Source organism: Myxine glutinosa, chromosome 13 (genome assembly GCF_964187855.1).
Source record: "Myxine glutinosa chromosome 13, kmMyxGlut1.1, whole genome shotgun sequence".
Classification (NCBI taxonomy): domain Eukaryota; kingdom Metazoa; phylum Chordata; class Myxini; order Myxiniformes; family Myxinidae; genus Myxine; species Myxine glutinosa.
The window spans coordinates 27,833,925-27,855,118 of NC_136273.1; the positions used below are offsets into that span (position 1 = coordinate 27,833,925).

A 21,194-nucleotide genomic window follows, 5' to 3' on the forward strand; every position below is an offset into this window, starting at 1 on the left:
AAACCTTCACTCTTTCAATCCTCTTTTCTCCCACCTCTGGAACAAACTCCCCCACTCCCTTCAATCCCACTCCTCCCTCCAGGTCTTTAAAACAGCTGTTCACCACCATCTCTTATCTTCCCCCATCCAACGCCTTGATCTTTTCTACCCCCGCTAATTCACTCCAAATCCACTTTTTTGAAATTCCAACTTCTTTCCTGGAAGTCTTTGCAGTGTTCATATGTTTTATTCCTCTCCCAGCTCCCCCCAAGCCCTCTCCCTCCCACAGATCTCTCGATGTCCCTGCTCTCAAATGTTTTGTTTGTGTGCTTCCCCATCTCTCCCCATCTTGTCTACCGCTCCCCCTATTATATGTTTTATGTGTCGGTTTGACTTTTTGTGCGATTAATGTTAGCTCTTTCAAGAGCCTCGATCTTGTGTACCCCCAAAAAAAAAAAAAGAAGAAAAAAAAGGTGCACAAAGAAGGAGTCCCATTACGATTAATCGTCTTTTGTATTAATGGACCATCATAAACTTTATCCAAATTTTTGACCAACATTCTGAAATATTTGGTAGGGAAAACAGAGCAATCCTTACACAATAGCACCGCCTTTGCTGAAAGAGTGAAACATCTCACAATCGAATCGCACGAGACCATCGTAGCCATGGTATCGTTTGACGTTGTCTCGCTATTTACCAACGTGCCCCCATAGCCCCGGCGATCGAGGTGGCGAATCGGCGTTTGATGGAAGATGATCGGTGGAAAAGGACTGCGGGAGCCCTAAGTCCTATAGGACGTACGTGACATGCTTTCTACTTGCCTCTCTTCCACCTACTTTGTGTTTAATGAGGTATACTACAAACAGGTTTTGGCACCGCTATGGGTTCCCCGTTATCGGCCGTGATTGCTAACATGGTGATGGAGGATTTGGAGGAATGCACCATTCCATCCCCACTAGTGCAGCCACGTGTTTGGTTCCGTCCGTTGCGTGGATGACGCATTTGTCATCCGTCCCTCTGATAAAGTGGACACCATATATGAGGCCATAAATAAAACGTTTTCATATCTATAAGATGTCTCGCAACGCCGAGTTTCATACAAGGTACACAAAGAAGACTTTTTCACCTTTTCAGGTGACAATCTCTCAATCTAATGAGGGAAGCCAAGGCAAAGCTCAAGCCCTCACCCCATCACAAATGGGCTTTGTTTTCCTTGAGGATTGATAATCAAAACAACACATCGGAGTTAGACTCAACCAGACACTGCCACGTTGGTAGAAAATACGAGGTAGAAACATATTATACAAAATGACCGATGGGGAATCGCGACATCATGAGAGCTTTCCGTTCAAGATAAAATGGTAATGTCAGCCTTCCATATTAACAGGGGAAAAGATATGGCAGAGGTGAACTAATCCCGACAAGGTTCAGTAAACAAAGACCTTGAGAGATGAGGTAGGCAACCTGGCAGTGCGAAGGAATACGCAGGTGCAAGGGAGAAAGGGAATCCTTTGTGAAAACACTCCCACTGCACCGGAGCCGCTGGAAAAGGTAGAAAAAGGCCCCGAGTGGATTGTTTTGGGCAAGTGAACAAATCACGGGGCAGGTCTGACAGACTCGTCAACATTCCTTGACGATTACATTTGGAACTCGCAAAGAAAAGAAATAACTTCTCAAGATGTGGCAATGGAGTTCCAGAATGGAAAAAAAAGCACAGCCAACCAATAACTTTTTGGTTGGTTGCGATTTTTTTTTGTTCTTACAGTGGATCATCTCAACCACCTTAATGTAATGTCTATAATCTAAAAAAAACAATAAAGATTTTTCATAAAGCTGCTCCGCACCATTATAATCATTTCTTGAACAGTCATGGCTATTCCTAAACTACAACACCCTGAACTTAAATATTATAATCACAAACCTTAAAACACAGGTAGCTGTTCACCTAAACCTAAAGGTAAACACCGTAGTAACTTATAAGCGATCGACTGAGTTTTTGGCTACTTGTATCAACATCATACAACAACATGCATTTTAAAGGCCATTTTCCCTGCTAGAGCGGGGGTTAGCCTTGCGGTCCCCATGACAATCTTTTCCATTTTCCCCTATTTTCTGCATCTCTCCTTGTTAACCCCCTTGCCCGCATTTCTTCTTCCACCATCTTTAGCCAAGTCTTTCTCGGTCTTCCCCGTCCTCTGCTTCCTTCTACATTCATTTCCATCACTCTTCTCAACCAGTCACTTTCATCCTTCCTCAACACATGACCAAACCATCTCAACCTGTTCCTCTTCACAGCATCAATCACAGGCTCTATTCCCATCATCTTTCGCAATTCATCATTTGTCTTCCTCTCTCTCAACGATACTCCGCACATCCGTCGAACCATTCGCATTTCCACCCTTTCCAACCATCGTTGCTGCTCTACGTTCATTACCCATGTCTCGCTCCCATAAATCATAACACTTCTCACACATGCAGCATACACCTTTCCCTTCAGCTTCAACGACACTCCCCTCACCATCAGCACGCCACTCAGTTCCCGAAACTTCTTCCATGCACATCTCACTCGAGCAACCGTTGCCGAGTCTGATCCACCTTCTCCATTCAGCATGTCTCCGAGGTAGCAAAATGTTTTCACACCTTCCAGCTTCACGCCGTCTCCAAGATCCAACTCAACATTTCCTCCATCTGCAGCTCCCTCTGTGCACACCTTACACTTGAATGTAGCTACCACACTGGTTAATGACCCTCTCAGACCACTACATTTTTGATGAACCCACTCAGCGCACATTGTACATTGAATGGAGTTCACTCCGACACCCTTCCTACACACAGCACAGGGCCACTTCCCAGTTCTTTCCACCTCACCACATGCTTTACCACTTGCCATCACCTTCGTCTTTCCGATATTCACCTTCAGACCTTTTGTCTCCATACATTCCTTCCACGTATATACTTGTATCATCGGCTGGATTCTGTTCTTCAAAGGTTTCAAACCTTTCAGCCCATAACCTCCTCAAACAGGGGTCCACAACCTCGGTCGTGGTTCCACATCAGTGGATCAGCAGACCTCAGCAGTGTTGGTGCCATCAGTCAATTAATCAATCCAGCAACGAAACCTCTCTTTCTACCCTTAGCTTGTAGATTTACCTGTGCATGTTTGCCTTCCTTACTGGAGGGTTTAATGTATTATCATATATTAATAATGCTCATCGCATAGTCATGATAGGATAATGCATATATTTTCACACATTACCAATGAACACATAAAACCTTGCTTTCCACATTATACATACATTACCCACATGTCCATTTTGCTACCAATGAATTGAACTGTTATTAAAACTAGCAAGTTGTGAGTAACTAGCCGCACGGGATTGTAAACGGGCTGGGGATGCAGTCTGCAAAAATGCAAATGGCGTCTTCTGTCATCGAGCCGGCAAGCTGGGAATGATTCACATTTATTGCCACATCTGATGCAATTTAAATGCTCTAATGGCTGTGAGGTGCTCCCTTTGAAACCGTATGTTCGATATATGTAACTTAATGACACCTATGGTCCGTAATAAAAATTTGTATTGGTTTCAAAGCCATGACCAATTGCAAATTCATTTCCACCGACTTCCATGTGATCTGCTGTGCCCCATAGCTGATTTTCAAAATCATATGCACATTTCACCCCATTTGTGCAACATTTCATGTGAAAGGTCTAAGGCAACGAATGGGGACTCACAATATTATAGAGTGAAGGTTCATCTTCACCAAGTCTCTTCCTGTGTACCAGTGATGGACATGCTGAGTGACACCTGTTCGCAGACGACGTCGTCATAACAACAGACTCAAATGAACAGCTGCAGAGAAGAGTGCTGGAATGGCAAGAGAGCTTAGAGGGGCAGGGGGTGAAGGTTAATGCTGGAATGACAGAAGTAATAGTGTGTGGTGAGACCGATGTAGAGAGGGTCAAGATTGTAGATAAGCGGTGAAGAGCTGATACAAGTGGACAAATTCAAATACCTTTGCTCAGTACTAAAGGAAGGGGGAGGTTGTGAATCAGAAATCCAGGATACAGTGAAGGCTGCATGAGCAAAAAGGAAGGGGGTTGGTGGAGTCGTCAGTGATTGAAGGCTAAAGTACACAGGCCCGTGATTAGACCAGTTATAATGTATGGTGCAGTGGCTTTGAGAAAAAGGGAAGAGGAGTTCCTGGAGAAGACAGAGATGAGAATGCTTCTGTGGATTCTTGGAATGAGGAGATATGCAAGAGAGCTCGAGTTGGAAGCATCACAGAAAGGATTAGAGTCTAGGTTGCGGGGATTTGGACGAGTGATAAGGAAGAGAGATAAAGAAGCAATGAAGAAAGCATGGAATGAGCAATTTAGTGGGAAAATATCAAGAGGACAACGGAGATTAAGTTGGAGGGAGGTCGTGGGATTGAGAGAGGAATATGCAGAGGACAGAGCGGAATGGAATGGCCGACCCCTAACTGTTCGGATGAAGGTGCAGAGAAAATGAAGAAGAAGATGTGAAAGGTTGAGGTGATTTTAGAATTTCATGTGCATTCTCATTATTAATTGACGTCTGGCAACTATAAAGTGACTCGTATTATTTAATTTCTTTCAGGAACTACGATCGTGCCATTTAGTACTATTGTGCCACGGATGTGGTAATTGCTTGAAAAACATACATCATTTAAAAACAAACACACCCATCCTTTTGAAAGATTCTTCAATATAATGGTGCATTAGTAAGAATATATAAAAATGTGTAAATATATTTATGTTTATATAATTCTACATCGTTGATCTATGTCTGTGGCGCGTCTTGGGAGGATTGCAAACATCTCGCTCATACAGTCTTTTGAACTCCCTGTGTATATCAGTAACCAAACTTTTGGACAACCCCGTACATGTAACCCCATTACATGTAAGGAGGAGGGGAGTTCACAATGATAAAACTAAAAATGTCAGAAATCACCCAAAGAAACCCCGAATCACTTTATGGTGATATTTTCTTAAAACGTAAGATTTGGCACAGGAACATAGCAGTATCCACGTCGAATCGAAAGGCCCAGGAGGGCACGGCAGATGTGCTTGCAGTAGAAATCGCCAAGCTTCGAACAGCTATGACCGGCTGAACAAGCGGCGGTAGTGGGGTAGCACTTCGTTGGCGGGAAGGTGTAGTGTGAACTCGAGCGCCACAAGCACGGGGAACTCGTATGCAATAAGGTGACGACGGTTCAGCTTCAACCGCTCTTCGACTTTCTACACCATGGAAGAGCACAAGCTAAGCGGTGCAGGTCCCTTTGTGGAATTGGTCAACAGGCACAGTAATGCTAGGCTGAGGCCTTACTGGATGCAAAATGGTGAAAACTCTCCTCATTTACACAAGTAATGGAAGATTGAAAAGGAGGGAGAGGGAGATCATAGTACCACAAGTGGAAAAGGTTGTAGCAAGTGGGCCAAGAGGCAGACTTTATGACACAAGGGGCAATTCTTACATCAATGAGCAATTTCACTTCATGGCGCCGAAGATCACTGGCAAGCTTGGCGGCAAGCAGCAGGCACGCACCAGCACACAGCTTGCGGTTGTACTTGTTGAGCTTGCCCTGCAGCACGAGCTTTTCAAAATAGACGAGTGCCATAGCCAACGGGGCTTCGCCAAGGCTGTCCTCTCCCTGTGCGAGCTTGCACATGTCCTGCTTCAGACTGGGAGAAACAGTTGAATTTGAAGTGGAGGCAAGAGGGGAGGGACAGGTGGAAGGCTGCATTAAGTGTTGAATGAGTTTTGGGACGCTTCAATTATAATGTGACTGAAGCCATCAAATGCTAACCATTCACTTTTATAGGCATCCCTCTTTCCAACATGTAGGAAAAGAGATGGCTGGGTTAACCTGCTCAGCATTCCCTTTTCAGTGCATAGCTTCTAATGGATCCCAGGCTCCAATCCCAAACAGTGGTGATCTGTCCATTGTCTGTTAACGTCCTTGTCCTGTGTGCAATATACAGTATGTTCAAGCTCCACCGTGAGCCTTGTATCACTGTTAAATAAATCATTGAAAAACACGCTATCGTTTGTGCCATGCTGACATAGCATGATAAGAATAGAACCTACGAAATACCTGAAAATGCACAACGGCACTATTAGGCCGAGAAAAATATATTTCCGGGTTCTGGTCAGCGCCCGCATCGATTTTGACCCTGCGCGTCAACAATTTTTTTTTTTAATTTGGTATCGACGTTCGCGCACGGTTCTCTCCTACGAAACTGCGTTTAGTTTGTCCAAATCCAACCAGCCGTTCCAAAGATATGAGTAGTTTTGTGTGCCGTGACGTCATGAATCCAATGGGGAAGTTGCATGTGACGTCATCGTCTTAGTCACGTGACTGCTTGGGTGGCAAAACTGCTTCTGCCACCATACGTCATGGCGGCAATTTGAAACTCGTCTCACATATAAATTGCCCCCTACACGATGGTAGAGTTGTTGTGCTGTCGGATGTACAGCCCGATTTCATAAGGGATCAGGCTTGTCATTCTACCATATTCCGGACGACACAACGCTAAAACCGATTCATGGCTGCCTTGACTGCAGCTCTCAGGTGAGGATATAGCTCATGAGGTTGTTACCTTCGCTCGCGAAGCGAAAAGCGGGATTAGGCATTTGGTTACGTACATGTGGAGTCCGTATGGCGTACTTGTGGAGTGTGTGGCATACGTGTGGCGTACTTGTGGTTGTGGAGTGTGTGTGGCATACTTGTGGTGTACGTGTGGAGTGTGTGTGGCGTACGTGTGGTGTACGTGTGGAGTGTGTGTGGTGTACGTGTGGCGTACTTGTGGTGTACGTGTGGCATACTTGTGGTGTACGTGTGGAGTGTGTGTGGCGTACGTGTGGTGTACATGTGGTGTACATGTGGAGTGCATATGGCGTACGTGTGGCGTACTTGTGGTGTACGTGTGGAGTGTGTGTGGCGTACGTGTGGTATACGTGTGGAGTGTCTGTTCCCTTTAAATTACAACAATAATAATACATGGAATCAGAAATATTTACAGTGGATGCAAACCACCACAACGGAAGTGACGAATCCGTAACAGATACGTGTGGCGTACTTGTGGAGTGTGTGTGGCGTACTTGTGGCGTACGTGTGGAGTGTGTGTGGCGTACTTGTGGAGTGTGTGTGGCGTACTTGTGGGTCCACACGGGTCCACAGGCAGATGACACAGCCTCAGTTTCTCGCAATACTGCGAAAACGCCTCAACGGGCAAGCTACGGGCGTAAACCGACAGGTCCGTCTGATCAAACGACAGCTTTCCCGCCATGTTGTTTATGCCACCCAAGATGGTGGCCGGGACCGGTTGCCATGGACGACGCTCACGCGATGCAAGGCCTCTATCGGCTGGATATTGTCATTTATTGAAACGAAGACGTTCTTTGTCGGGGTCCTGTGAAGCAACCCGAAGGCCTAGAGAGCTGCGGGTGGTCTCGTTAGTTAGGCCTGTATCCTATCTCGTTTGTCATGAAGTTGTAAGTGTCTGTGATAATCTGATGGACTGGGAGAAGAGATCGTGGGAGACCATCGGTCTGTTAGACCACTTGCGCATGCGCAGTGTTGACGCGATCGACACAGTGGAATGTTTAACGGTACGGCGAGGTGATCTCGAGAACGAAATGGCAGTCTATAATATGCTTGAAGAACTTAATGATTTTCAGAATAAATACATTTTAAAATAACTTAAGCTTGTGTTCATTATTTACAAAAAAAAGGCCTACAAGTCCCATTGGCTGTCTTTAATTTCTCTCTGGACGGCTCCACAGCAGATGAGGACTGCAAGGCATGAGGACACAAAAAACACCTCTATATCCATGCTTTTCAAAAAAAACCAGGAAAAAAAAAACCATCGCCGCATCAATTCTGGAACTTTGGTCTGACCAGAGACCAGCAATATATTGTTACAGACACGACTTTGATGTTAAAGTGGGCCGAGCGGAATGGCCGTCGTGTCCGCACAAATTACCACAAATTACCCGACTATACTCGACGTTGACGAGCCGCGCTATGCTGGCTCAATAGGAAAGAGAAGACACCCGGCTGGGTTATAATGACACAATACGACACCAGGGGTTCAGTTCTCAAGTATATTCGTACGGAAAAAGGTTAGATTACAGGGGCTAGAGGTATATTACAGGAAGACAGGCACTTAGACACACTCTTATATTAACCCCGGACAGACTACAGACAAACGGGACAAGGCTGACTCACACGGGGGTTGATGAAAAGGAAAGGCAGGTCGCGATGGCTCAAGGTGCACCTGGCTCAGGGACAGAATCACGTACGGTGGTGTCCAGAGATGCGTGAAGGTATCACAGCGCTTGTGGGTCGCGACTTTGGTCTCAAGCTGGGGAGGTCGCTCAGCGCTCGGGAGGGTGGCGTCTTTTCCTTCCAAGCTCGGGGCGCATCTCACGTCACATCCGGCGCGGGGCCGCGTATATCCGGCGGGGAGTGGCACGCCCTCGGCTCGTTAGCGCCGCCCCAGATGGCATCGGCCCATGGCTTCTCATTGGGTGCGGGGGTTACCGGCTCCGCCCTTGACGAGGGGCCGACAGGGAGCCCCTTCGTGGTAACCCCGTGGAGCGCGTGGTCAATGGTGGCTAACCGAGCCGGAAGGAGGACGCCCACTCCCCATGCCGTCACCGCGCCGCCCCCCTCTTTTGTTGTTGTTGTTGTAGTTGGCGCTTCTTCATGGGGAAGAGATGCGGAGAGGTATGGGGAGGTCCTAAACTTCCTAACAGGTGCCATATAATCACATTCTGGTGCAACGAAGAGTCATAATTAATGGAAACAAGTCCTTAACTGACATAGATTAAGAATAACTAGCAAGATGTCCTATAATTGTCTACGTGTGGTGCGGGGGACCTGGGCACGACATTTAATGGGGGGATGAAGGGGAAGATCGGCTCTAATGGGTGTTGTTTACAGACAATGGGACTAGGGAATGGGGTAAGGGAGAGTTGGGGAGTATCGGAGAAAATAGGGGAATATTTACAAGCGGATATGGAGGCCAAATTCCATATTCGCAACATTGCACCCTTCTCTACCCTCGGGGCGTCCCGACCCGATAAATTTTTACCTACTTTAGTGTGGCACGCAATGTAGTTCCCTCTACTATTAACTCTACCCTGAGTGCGACAGTTTTACAGATATTCACAAATGAGTAAATATGTCCCCCTGCGACGTTGCACCCTTCTCCTCACAGAAACACACCCACAGGATAACCGAATCCGGAAAGAATTCTCAAACTAAACATACAGCCGGTAGGGAGCATTATTTACAAGATTACGCTGATATCTACACTACGATCCAGGACCTGTCTTTGGAGGAACACATGCAGATGTTATGCATAGAGAGAGCGCGCTTGCCAACATCGATACACCAACCCACGAGTGCTCTGTGGCCGACGGCCTTTAATAACGTGCAGAGCACCCTTCCCGAGCATCAAAAGCACCACCCCACCACCAATCGGTGCAGTCACCATTGTTCATTGGAATAAAAATAAATTCGACAACCCCTAACCCTGCAGGTGTCTCTTGCTCTTCTTGTGGTGCACTTGGCGTTAATTAACAGTGGTTCACCTTTATGGCATAGGTGCCACGTTGACCCATAGGTCCTTCCACGGGTGGTGCTTGGCCGCAAAAGAGCTGCGGTCCATTGTGGGTGGCCACAAACATTGCGGTCCATATGGTGTATCGACCCAGGCAGCCAACAGCGAAAGTGCAGGCCCACAACTGCGTAGCCAGCACCTCTCTCTCCTCTCTCTCTACCCCAAAGCCAGATCCTCGGAGGTGGGAGACAAAAGAAGAAACAAGTGAGTAAGGTGGTAAGGGCGCAAAAGTGCACGCAATATAAGGTAATGCACACTGGGGGCACATGGGAACCAGGTGAGACAGGTACGTTCCTATCGTACGCCCCCCCCCACCAGGTAACCTACATGGCCCCTCCCTTACCCCTTACTGTATCCACAAAACACAACACTACCCATAAACATCTACTTTACGAATCGACAACATCCCTACTGTCTTCCCCGTTCCTCCCATATACCAAATTCGTCTTCTCTCCCTCCTAACCAATCAAATTTGCCATTTTCAACTCTCATCAAAATTTGCCATTACCAATTCATCATCAGTCCCTCCTAGGGAGGGAGAGATGGAATCACCCCAATGTCTCATCCACGTCGTGATGCGTCTCACAAATCCACACAGCGATTCATCTCCTGCAACAAAACAAAGAAAACACAGGTGTGGAGTCATCATCATCACCACAGGTAAGTGGCTGCGTATGGTGCGACAGGTTCTTCAATCCTAACTATTTCCTAAATGACTTTAACAACTTTACACTACCCGGGGTCTTTCTCCGGCCAAACCATTGGCCCTCTTACACTATGGGTTCTAAAAACCAATTCCCATTGGCCAAACTGTGGTGCTCTTCAATTTGGGGTCTCACTCCCCCGATTCATCTCCCGGTGCCCTCGTACAATTTCTGGGCTGCGACGTGTACCTCTCCCAGTGGGTCTACCCACCTGCACACCTCCACCACTGCAGTTGCCTCCGAGCTTACCTGCTCCTTACCCTAACCTAACTACCAGGGGAAGGCCCTCTGGCTCTCTCCCCACTCCGTGCCCTCTCTGGCACTGGGCTGCCCGATCCACACCCGGGATCCTCAGGCACCCACTCACAACTACCGGCTCCCAGAGCCCACCTGCGGCCTCACCTGGCCGACATCCTCACAGTGGTGGAGTGCCCAACCAACTACACACACTAACAGGCTACACGCCCAGCCATTTCCACAACACTAATGCACCCATCCACAACACCATTCTGCAACCGCACCACAAATGCCAATATCCAACCACAATTTACCTGTACCCTCTACCTAACACTTACACTACCCGCCCCGGGTACTCGTGAAAGGGGTCCACTCTTCCCCCATCCACACCTTCGCACCACGCACACCACTCCATACCACTTACTCCAACTCTCTCCACACACCTGTACTTGCACCCTGTGCTCTCACACCTGGTGCCACCTGCACCCTTCTCTCCCCAAGCGCATTCGCGCTGATCCACACACTCACTACTCATACACGGCTCCACACACCTGTCCAGTTGCACACCTGTGCAATCACACCTGTTCAATTCTCACACACACGGCATCATCTCAGCTAACTACTCCCTTCTGAAACTTGCGCTTCCCAGTCGTCCCTTTAACTATTGCGCTCCCTCGTCATTATAATCCACACTAATCTACCTGCGTCCCCACTACAGGTATCAGTCACTAACTAAACCTTAACGTTACCTACTGTCATCTTCGCTAGATCCCTACACACCATATCCTAACCCACCCGGGCTAGTTTTCACTGCCATACACCCCCATAGCTAGTGCTCCTTTGCCCCAACATGGGAAGGATGGTGGATTTGCCATCCCACCACATCGGGGGTCTCTCACTACCAATTTTGCACATCAAATTGCAACAAATTAAAAATTTGCCAATCATCTGCCAATCACTGTACCATTACCAATCATCACTCTGCCAATCCTTTGCCAATCATCAAATTTTGCTTTTCTCTAATTTTGGGTCCAAAACACTAACCTCATCACCCAGTCGACTCACTAATACCTCTCGGTGCGCCAATCCCTGTCCAAAGCCCGGCTTCGTAAAGCCAAGCAATGGGTGCTGGTTGTTTTGTGCCAGCGGGTGGATGCGTCCGGCATTCGGGGCAGGGACGGGGGCTTACCCGGGCCGAGATCCCACGCATCACCTCGGCGTGGAGCCATCCAATGTCCCGATCTCGACCTGCCGGCACGTCTCAACAAAACGTGGTCGCCATAACGACCCTTTCTATCGGGCTGCCAGCTCCGCCTAGTGGAGCCTGGACGCGGCCGTTCAAAGCGAGGCCCGGCACGCACCGAGGGCCTGCTTCGGCTAAAAGTCGACCTAACCTTTAACCCGGTCACCGTCGATGCTTCACCTGCTTGCTTACACCCCGCAGCCCGTTCCTTGCTCACACATCCAGCTGTGCCCATGCTCCTCGTACCCTTCCTTACACACCCAGGTACACCCATTCCACTCACAGCCTTGGTCACACACCTGACCACCGAACACTTTGGCACACATTCGTTGGTCGCACACCTCACCAATACACCGCTTCGCGCCCCCTCCTCGGTCACCTCCTCTGTGACAATCACAGGTGTGCCCTCATTCGCACACCCAACCACGTGCCTCACCACCAACTCCAGCGTGCATTCCCACTCACGCTCTACCATTCCAGGTGTGCATCCTTCCATCCCAGGTGTACATCCTCGCTCACCTGTCACAACTAACTCACGCTCCATGTCACTCTCACTACTTTCACCTCCACTCGTGACAACGCACTCACCCTTACTCTTGACAGCACACTCTTTCCTCATGCACCTGTCCGTCACACACCTTTCTCGCGCACACTCTCCCGTTACACCCTCTGTAACACTCACCACAGGTGGACACTCTTCCTTACTTCTGACAGCGCACTCTTTCCTCATGCACCTGTCCGTCACACACCTTTCTCGCGCACACTCCTGCGCACACTCTCCCGTCACACCCTCTGTAACACTCACCACCCCGCGCTTCCATGTGCCCCCTCGCACACGCGCTACGACCGACTCACTCTCGCCAGCACCCTCACTCCTTGGCACACACTTTTTCCTCACACACCCCAGAGTCGGACTTTCTCGCACACCTCCTCTTTCGCACACCAGACCTGTCGCACACTTCACCAACGGCCTCTCACGAACACCCGGGTCTATCTCGACCCCCAAGCTTTTTAAATCCCCTGGCGCATCATACGCACGACCATATTGGTCACCACTTACACCGGGTCCTCTTCCTCTTCGCTTCTCCTCCATCACCTGCGAATCCCTCATCCGGTTAATGAGCACATCATCACGATCCAAACACAGACTTTGGACCAATTCTTTTATCTCCTCTTTTATCTCTTTCTTATCCCCTCTCCGTCGCTTCTTAATTTCGCTCATCCCTTCTTCCACTTCTTCTAATTTGTGCTTCACTTCTTTTATTCCCTGGTTTGTCTCCTCAAGCTCGTCCTCCAAGGCTACCTTGACCGTTTCCATGTGCGTCCTTACCTGTCGGTCCTTCGTCTCCATTACCTCTATCACCTCGTCCAGCCTTGTTGTCAGTCCCTCACGTACCATCTGACATTCCCTCTTTGTCGCTATTAAGTCGTCTTTTAGTTCTTTCTGTGTCACTTTTAACCCTCCTAATACCGCAGTGTTCCTTTGAACCTGCTCCGTTAGTTCTTTTTGTCCCTCCGTCAGCTGTTCCACCTCCTGCGTCAGGACCTCTATGCCCCCCTGTAACTTTACAGTCCCCTTTCTCACCTCCTTCTCCATGTGCTCCCTACAGTGCCTCACCTCCTCGCGCACTCCTCCGACCTCCTCACTCACTCCTCTTCTGATCTGCTCTCCCATCACTTGCATCTCCTGCCCAGATGCCACCCTCATCTGCTCCATTTCCTCCCTGTGAGCATCCAGTTTGGTTTCTACCCCCATTCTGACCCCCTCTATCTGCTGCCCCATTTGGTTAACTTCCCTTTCCGCTTGGTCCCTCATGTCCCTCAATTTGCCTTCCATGGTGTTTTCTAACCCCTCTAACCCTTTTTGCATCCCTTCCATTTGATTCTCTTGAGCGGCCATTCTGTTTTCTACCCCCGTTAACCCAGTTTTCACTCCCTCTATCTGATTCTCCTGGGCAGCCATTCTATTTTCTACCCCCTCTAACCCATTTCTCACCTCTTTTATCCCATTGTCTAACCCCTCAAAATTTTTGTCTAACTTCCCAATTTTCTTGTCTAACTCCTCAAAATTATTGTCTAACTTCCCAATTTTCTTGTCTAACTCCTCAAAATTATTGTCTAACTTCTCACCGGTACCCCTCGCTTCGTCCCTCATTACCCCCAATTGCTCACTCCGAGCCCTCGCTTCGTCCCTCATTACCCCCAATTGCTCACTCCGAGCCCTCGCTTCGTCCCTCATTACCCCCATTTGGTTTCCCAAGTCATTCCTCAGGTCTTCACTTGTCTGGACCATGAGCGCCTTTATTTGTTCCATAAATAGGCCCCAATCCATCGGCGGCGCTGCTACGGTCGCGGGCGCGGTGACCAGCGAGGCGCCATTTTGTGCGTTTGCTACCCTCGCTGCTTCGCTCTCCTCATGTCCCTCATGTCCCTCAATTTGGTCCTGGACCGACCCTGCTTCACTCTCCCCTACCGGACCCCAGCCGTCTTGATCCGCCATAGCGCGACTTGCAAAATTCGAGTTTCGTAAAACAAAACAAATTTCGGCCGCTCCAAATTTTGACCAAATTTTTTTTTTTTTCCTCTATTCGTTTTTTTTTTTTTTTTTTCCTTCAAAATTTGGTCGGGCCTCGAATCTCACTCCCGACACCAATTGTTACAGACACGACTTTGATGTTAAAGTGGGCCGAGCGGAATGGCCGTCGTGTCCGCACAAATTACCACAAATTACCCGACTATACTCGACGTTGACGAGCCGCGCTATGCTGGCTCAATAGGAAAGAGAAGACACCCGGCTGGGTTATAATGACACAATACGACACCAGGGGTTCAGTTCTCAAGTATATTCGTACGGAAAAAGGTTAGATTACAGGGGCTAGAGGTATATTACAGGAAGACAGGCACTTAGACACACTCTTATATTAACCCCGGACAGACTACAGACAAACGGGACAAGGCTGACTCACACGGGGGTTGATGAAAAGGAAAGGCAGGTCGCGATGGCTCAAGGTGCACCTGGCTCAGGGACAGAATCACGTACGGTGGTGTCCAGAGATGCGTGAAGGTATCACAGCGCTTGTGGGTCGCGACTTTGGTCTCAAGCTGGGGAGGTCGCTCAGCGCTCGGGAGGGTGGCGTCTTTTCCTTCCAAGCTCGGGGCGCATCTCACGTCACATCCGGCGCGGGGCCGCGTATATCCGGCGGGGAGTGGCACGCCCTCGGCTCGTTAGCGCCGCCCCAGATGGCATCGGCCCATGGCTTCTCATTGGGTGCGGGGGTTACCGGCTCCGCCCTTGACGAGGGGCCGACAGGGAGCCCCTTCGTGGTAACCCCGTGGAGCGCGTGGTCAATGGTGGCTAACCGAGCCGGAAGGAGGACGCCCACTCCCCATGCCGTCACCGCGCCGCCCCCCTCTTTTGTTGTTGTTGTTGTTGTTTGGGGAAGAAGATGGGAGGAGGTATGGGGAGGTCCTAAACTTCCTAACAGGTGCCATATAATCACATTCTGGTGCAACGAAGAGTCATAATTAATGGAAACAAGTCCTTAACTGACATAGATTAAGAATAACTAGCAAGATGTCCTATAATTGTCTACGTGTGGTGCGGGGGACCTGGGCACGACATTTAATGGGGGGATGAAGGGGAAGATCGGCTCTAATGGGTGTTGTTTACAGACAATGGGACTAGGGAATGGGGTAAGGGAGAGTTGGGGAGTATCGGAGAAAATAGGGGAATATTTACAAGCGGATATGGAGGCCAAATTCCATATTCGCAACAATATATTTTTTGGCCTAATATATTGGTGATGGAGAAATTACACAACAGTTTGAATTACGTAAAGAAAGAACAAATCAGAAAAGATCAATTAATCGTGGTTGCAGATGCACAACCCTGTTGCGCTTCCACAACAATGTGTAGTACCTTCTGATCTTGCTCAGAGTCAGCTTTATGTGTGGAAACTTTTCCTTAAACGTTCCATTCATGTCTTTCTTCAGGTCTGATGGCTTCACATACGCTATAATGGTCGTCTGGGGGAGTCAGCACGGAATCAGTTAAACAGCATTCACAAACTAATTAGGTTTGTGACAAGATGTACAAAATAACTTAAAAGTCTCTTGATAACTTGACTTGACTTAAAGTCTGTGGTTAAGAAACATTTGGCATTGCTCATTTTGGTGGGTCTATGATTGGCAAGCACTTATTATGTGATGTGTTTCAGCCAATCGTGAAAAATAATGGAACCGCCTTCCTAAATTCGTAAAAGCATTCGTCTGTGCGAGCTGTTTTACAGCTGACCATGAAGGAAGGGAACAGGTGAACACGCTTATGCTTGCCACATGGCCACTGTGGGTCGTCCAACAGCTCAGGGTTATAGTCGAAGACTTCCATCGAATCCGAGGTCGAGAAGGGCCGTACAGCTCCAGAACATTCTGTTTCACAAGCACAGAGCCTCACATCAGCATAATTGATCATGATTCATCATAATTGTGATGAACAATCTTAAAAACACCAAACTTGAGCGAAGTTGATGGCATACCATCGCAAATCCCCACACTTCCCACCTAAAGCAAAGTTTATTGATGGCAAAACATTCCACCAGGAATGACCCAATCTCAAATTTTTAGTTTATTTTTTCCCATTTTGACCCATGTGTGTGTGGGGGGGAAGAGGGGGGGAGGTTCATCAAAACACGATTGGTTCCAGATATGCATAAAACTTTTTTATGGTAGACGTTGCGCTTCAAGCCTCCCCGGTCTACAGATAGGAGTCACTGACAAACATCAAGGCCTTAATGATGAATCGCAGAGGGGATCCAGGCAGTTTGGAAAGAAAGAAACTGCTGCTCCAAGAGACCCACTACCAAAGCTGAGGATACCATTCTGGATTTCCGTCATATCACTAATGTTACATGTTGCCTGCACCGTTATTAATTCAGTCTGCCCGTTCGCATGTCTTCTTGTGCATTTCATATGTGCTTTTGCATCAAGTGTTGCATCCCCAGGTCTCATGGGTGTTTGTGGGCCTTATCCATAAAACTCATTCTGTTGCTCTACATCAGTCATGCTCCCAATTTCCCCTTTCTTTCACCAACCTACACACCGACACTGAAAAAAAAAAACTCCACAACTTCCTCCATTTACCACAATCATCCCACTCGCACCAACATGTCATAGGCTTGCAAACCAACATGTCCCGTTGCTGTCTTGCAGGCTACAGCACAGTTTTCTTTGGCCTTTCAGCTGCTCTTCTCTCCACATGTTGTGTATTCCTGATATTTTCATGAAACCCGATTAACAATGAACGTGGCCTCAGAGCCGTTCACCCCTCCGTGCCAGTCCCTCACACATTTTTACACCATGCCTGTGTGTTTCCTCTCCCTGCCAGCATCCTCCCACTGCTCCTCAGCTTCTGTTCTCCCCCACTCCCACCACCTTCCCTAATAGTGTGTAACAACATTTGAAGTCTGCATTCCAAAAACACATCTCTCCATATAGATCATCACTGTTACTTGGAGTTTTTACAACGTCGCCCATTGGGCAGAGCTGTCTAGAACAGTGTTTGTCCGTCTGTATGTATGTATGTATGTATGTATGTATGTATGTATGTATGTATGTATGTATGTATATATATATATATTGTTGCGGATATGAGGACTGTATTTTTTTTTGATTGTGTGCCTTATTATTATTATTATTGTTATTCTGCGCCCCCTGCCTCCGGAGCTGTGTAAAGGTCAAAGGGCGTCCCATAATTAGTCCACAAGCATACACGTCAGCCAAATAAAAGAATACCCCTGTTCGATAGTTATATCTTATTCTGTGTTTTAGGGTAAGGCTGTGTCTCCCATTAATTGAAGTACTCCATTGCACCAGTGAAAGAGATAGATTCCCTTCATTCCCATTCCCCCTTTTCGTCGTTTGGCAATTACCTCCCCTCCAATAACGCCATTGACCACGAGGCAGGGTCGGAGAAGAAAGGCGTGTCTCCACCTTGTCATAGAGGGGAGGAGTGAGCCAGCCCCACTCGACCAACCATGAGCCAGGGGTTTGGCTAGAGAGGGCGGAGGAAGAGCGATCGGGGAGGTTCGCAAAGGTTGAGGGGCGGGGCCTATATAACCCACAGCGCGACGCTCCCCAAGCAGTCGAGTCGAGCTTTGAAGAAGAAAGAGAGGCGCTGAGAGGAGGGAATGAGCAGGCGTGACCGCAGCTAAAATCCGCAGTGCGACGCTCCCAAAAGAGAAGCTGAGACAAGCTTTGAGAGATGAGCTTTTACCGGCAGACAAAAGGGAGCCCAAGCCGTTGAGAAGAGAGAGGGTCCAAGAAGCAGAGCTGAGTTGTGTGGTTTTGGTCGTCAGTGGTTGCGTTGTGGTGGTCAGTGGTTGCGTTGGTTGCGTTGAGTTGTCGGTGGTGAGGAGTGATTGGATCAAGAGAACATAGAGAACATCCAAGGAGAGGACATCCCAGAAAGCACAAAGCCTGTTGTAATCCTGGAAAAGCAGCGGCGGCCACAGCAGCAACAACACCCAACAGCCGCTTGGGGCCTGGACGGCGGTTTTGAGCAGGGCTGCGAAGGAACGGCGGCTGCTAAACGCGCCGATCGTGCTGCACAATACAGCTCCAAGCCATCCTCTCCTTCCAGCCAATTCCTATCATCATTCCCCGTGTGAGTCGTCTTTGTTTGTTCTGTCCTGGGTAGGTAATTAAGTCTGTATAAGCTAGTATTTTCCCTGTGTCTCTAAAAGCTTCTGTATATTATTTTCTTATCTTTCCTTCTCCTTGGTTATGTTGAGCCTGTAAATAGTAAATAAATTTAGTAGTATTTTCAACCCTTTTCTCGTCTTCTTATTCCTTTTTCTTTGCATTCGTCGTTTTAGTCTTTTCCAGATTGGGCAGCTGCGGTGCGATACGGCCAAAGTTTGGGGTGAATCGGGTGAGTTGGGGAAGAGTCGGGGAACAACTGTTCGGTCGCGGAGCCTTCGCTCGGCAAACAACATCCTTAACCGCGTACCGTAACAAATTGGTGTCAGGAAGTGAGATTGGACCCGAAGCGCGCTTAACGCGCTCAAAATTACAAAGTACCGAAATTGCTTTTGTTTTACAAAACCCGAATTTTGAAATCGCGCCATGGCTGGTCAAGGCGACGGGATGCCGGTGGGAGAGATAGACGGGGTAGAATCGACCCAGGACCTCGGGGAAATGTATGTCGATGAAAGAGAGGAGGAGAACATTGGCAATGTGGTTGAGGGGGTTTCAGGCGCGCAAAAAGGCGCCTCGCACGAGCGCGCGGTAGCCGAGCCCGCTGTATCAGCGGGCTTTAACATGCAGCCGTTTGACATGCAGCAGTTCATGGCACGGTTTAGCGAATACATGGCAGAGTCGAAGTGCGACAACGAAAAAAGAGCCAGAGAAATGGGGCGGCAAAGTTACAAGGGGGCATAGAAGATCTGACGGAGGAGGTGGAACAGCTGACAGAGGGACAGACGGAGTTAGTGGAGCAGGTTCAAAGGAACACTGCAGTACTCGGAGGGTTAAAGGCGACACAAAAAGAAATTAAAAATGACTTGATAGCGACACAGAGGCAATGTCAGATGGTACGTGAGGGACTGACAATGAGGGTGGACGAGGTGACAGAGATAATGGAGACGAAGGACCGAGAGGTGAGGACGCACATAGAAACGGTTAAGGTGGCGTTAGAGGAAGAGAACTTGAGGAGACGCACTGGGGAATAAAAGAGGTGAAGCAAAAATTAGAGGAAGTGGAAGAAGAGGTGAGTGAAATTAAGAAGAGACGGACAGAAACTAAGAGGGAAATAAAGGAGGAGGTAATGGAATTGGTACAAGGTCGGTGCTCAACTCATGATGTGCTGCTCACTAACCAAATAAAGAGTTTGCAGGTGGAAAAAGAGGTGCGGAGACGAGGTGCCAAGGTGAGTGGCGATATAATCGGAAATGTACATGATGTGAGGAAAGCTTCAGTCGGCTTGGGGATTGGTTTGGATCCGGGTGTTCGTGAAAGACAGTTGGTGAAGTGTGTGACAGGTCAGGTGTGCGAAAAAAGAGGTGTGCGAGAATGTCCGACCATGGGGTGTGTGAGGAAAAAGTGCGCGCCGACCAGTGAGTGTGCTGTCGAGAGTGAGTCGGTCGTAGCGCGTGTGCGAGGGGGTACATGGAAGCGCGGTGTGGTAAGTGTTACGGAGGAAGTAACGAAAGAGTGTGCGCAAGAGGATGCGCGAGAACGGTGTGTAACGGACAGGTGCATGGGGAAAGAGTGCACTGTCAAGAGTAAGGGGGAATGCACGCCTGCGGTGAGTGTTACAGAGGATGTAACGAGAAAGTGTACGCCTGTCGTGAGTGTTACAGAGGATGTAACGGGAGAGTGTGCGCAAGAGTGTGCGCGAGAAAGGTGTGTAACGGACGGGTGCATGAGGAAAGAGTGTGCTGTCGAGAGTAAGGGTGAGTGCGCTGTCAAGAATGGAGGTGAGAGTAGTGAGAGTGACACGGAGCGTGAGTTGGTTGTGACAGGTGAGCGAGGATGTACAGCTGGAATGGAAGGATGCACACCTGGAATGGTAGAGCGTGTGTGGGAATGCACACTTGAGTTGGTCGTGAGGCACGTGGTTGGGTGTGCGAGTGAAAGCACACCTGTGATTGTCACAGAGGAGGTGACCGAGGAAGGGGCGCGAAGAGGTGTGTTGGTGAGGTGTGCGAGCGACGAATGTGTGCCAAGGTGTTCGGTGGTCAGGTGTGTGACCAAGTCGGTGAGCGGAATGAGTGTACCGAGGTGTGTAAGGAAAAGGTACGAGGAGCATGGGAACAGCTGGAGGTAGTAGCAAGAAAGGGGTAGCGTATGCGTGTAAGCATGCAGGTGAGACATCGACGGTAACCGGGTTTGCGGTTAGAGCGACTTATAGCCGAATCGGGCCCTCGGTGCGTGCCGGGCTTCGCGTGCCGCGAGAACCAGCGGGGATCCGAGCCACAGCGGGTTCGAAAGGACCGCCGTACGCGATCCACGCTGTGCCTCGCTTGGAACGGCCGCGTCCGGGCTCCACTAGGCGGAGCGGGCAGCCCGATAGGAAGGGTCGTCATGGCGACCACTTTTTATTGAGACGTTCCGGCAGGTCGAGATCGGGCAATTGGATGGCTCCGCGCCGAGGTGGTGCGTGGGATCTCGGCCCGGGTAAGCCCCCGTCCCTGCCCCGAATGCGGACCGTATCCAGCCGCTGGCACAAAAGAACCCGCGTTCATTGCTCGGCTGTACGAAGCCGAGCTTTGGAAGGGAATTGGCGCACCGAGAGGATCTAATAAGTAGACGGGTGATGAGGATAGTGTTTTAGCCCCGAAATTAGAAAAAAGCAAAATTTGATGATGGTACGGTGATTAGC

The 21,194-nt window shown here is 48.9% G+C and overlaps 1 protein-coding gene across 2 annotated transcripts in view; it reads right to left on the minus strand.

Moving 5' to 3' along the window:
• Window positions 1–3,199: 3,199 nt before the first annotated feature.
• Window positions 3,200–21,194, minus strand: part of LOC137438746 (CDK5 and ABL1 enzyme substrate 1) — a 44,388-nt gene continuing 26,393 nt past the window's right edge. The window contains exons 8-11 of one of the 2 annotated variants that reach the window (XM_068134064.2): window positions 16,110–16,243; window positions 15,735–15,841; window positions 5,476–5,683; window positions 3,200–5,239 (exon numbers count right to left, since the gene is read on the minus strand). In XM_068134064.2, coding sequence (XP_067990165.2) covers window positions 5,099–5,239; window positions 5,476–5,683; window positions 15,735–15,841; window positions 16,110–16,243 — 590 coding nt within the window. In that variant the 3' untranslated portion in view covers window positions 3,200–5,098. The remainder of the gene's footprint in view (window positions 5,240–5,475; window positions 5,684–15,734; window positions 15,842–16,109; window positions 16,244–21,194) is intronic. The other variant, XM_068134063.2, reaches the window with a different exon arrangement.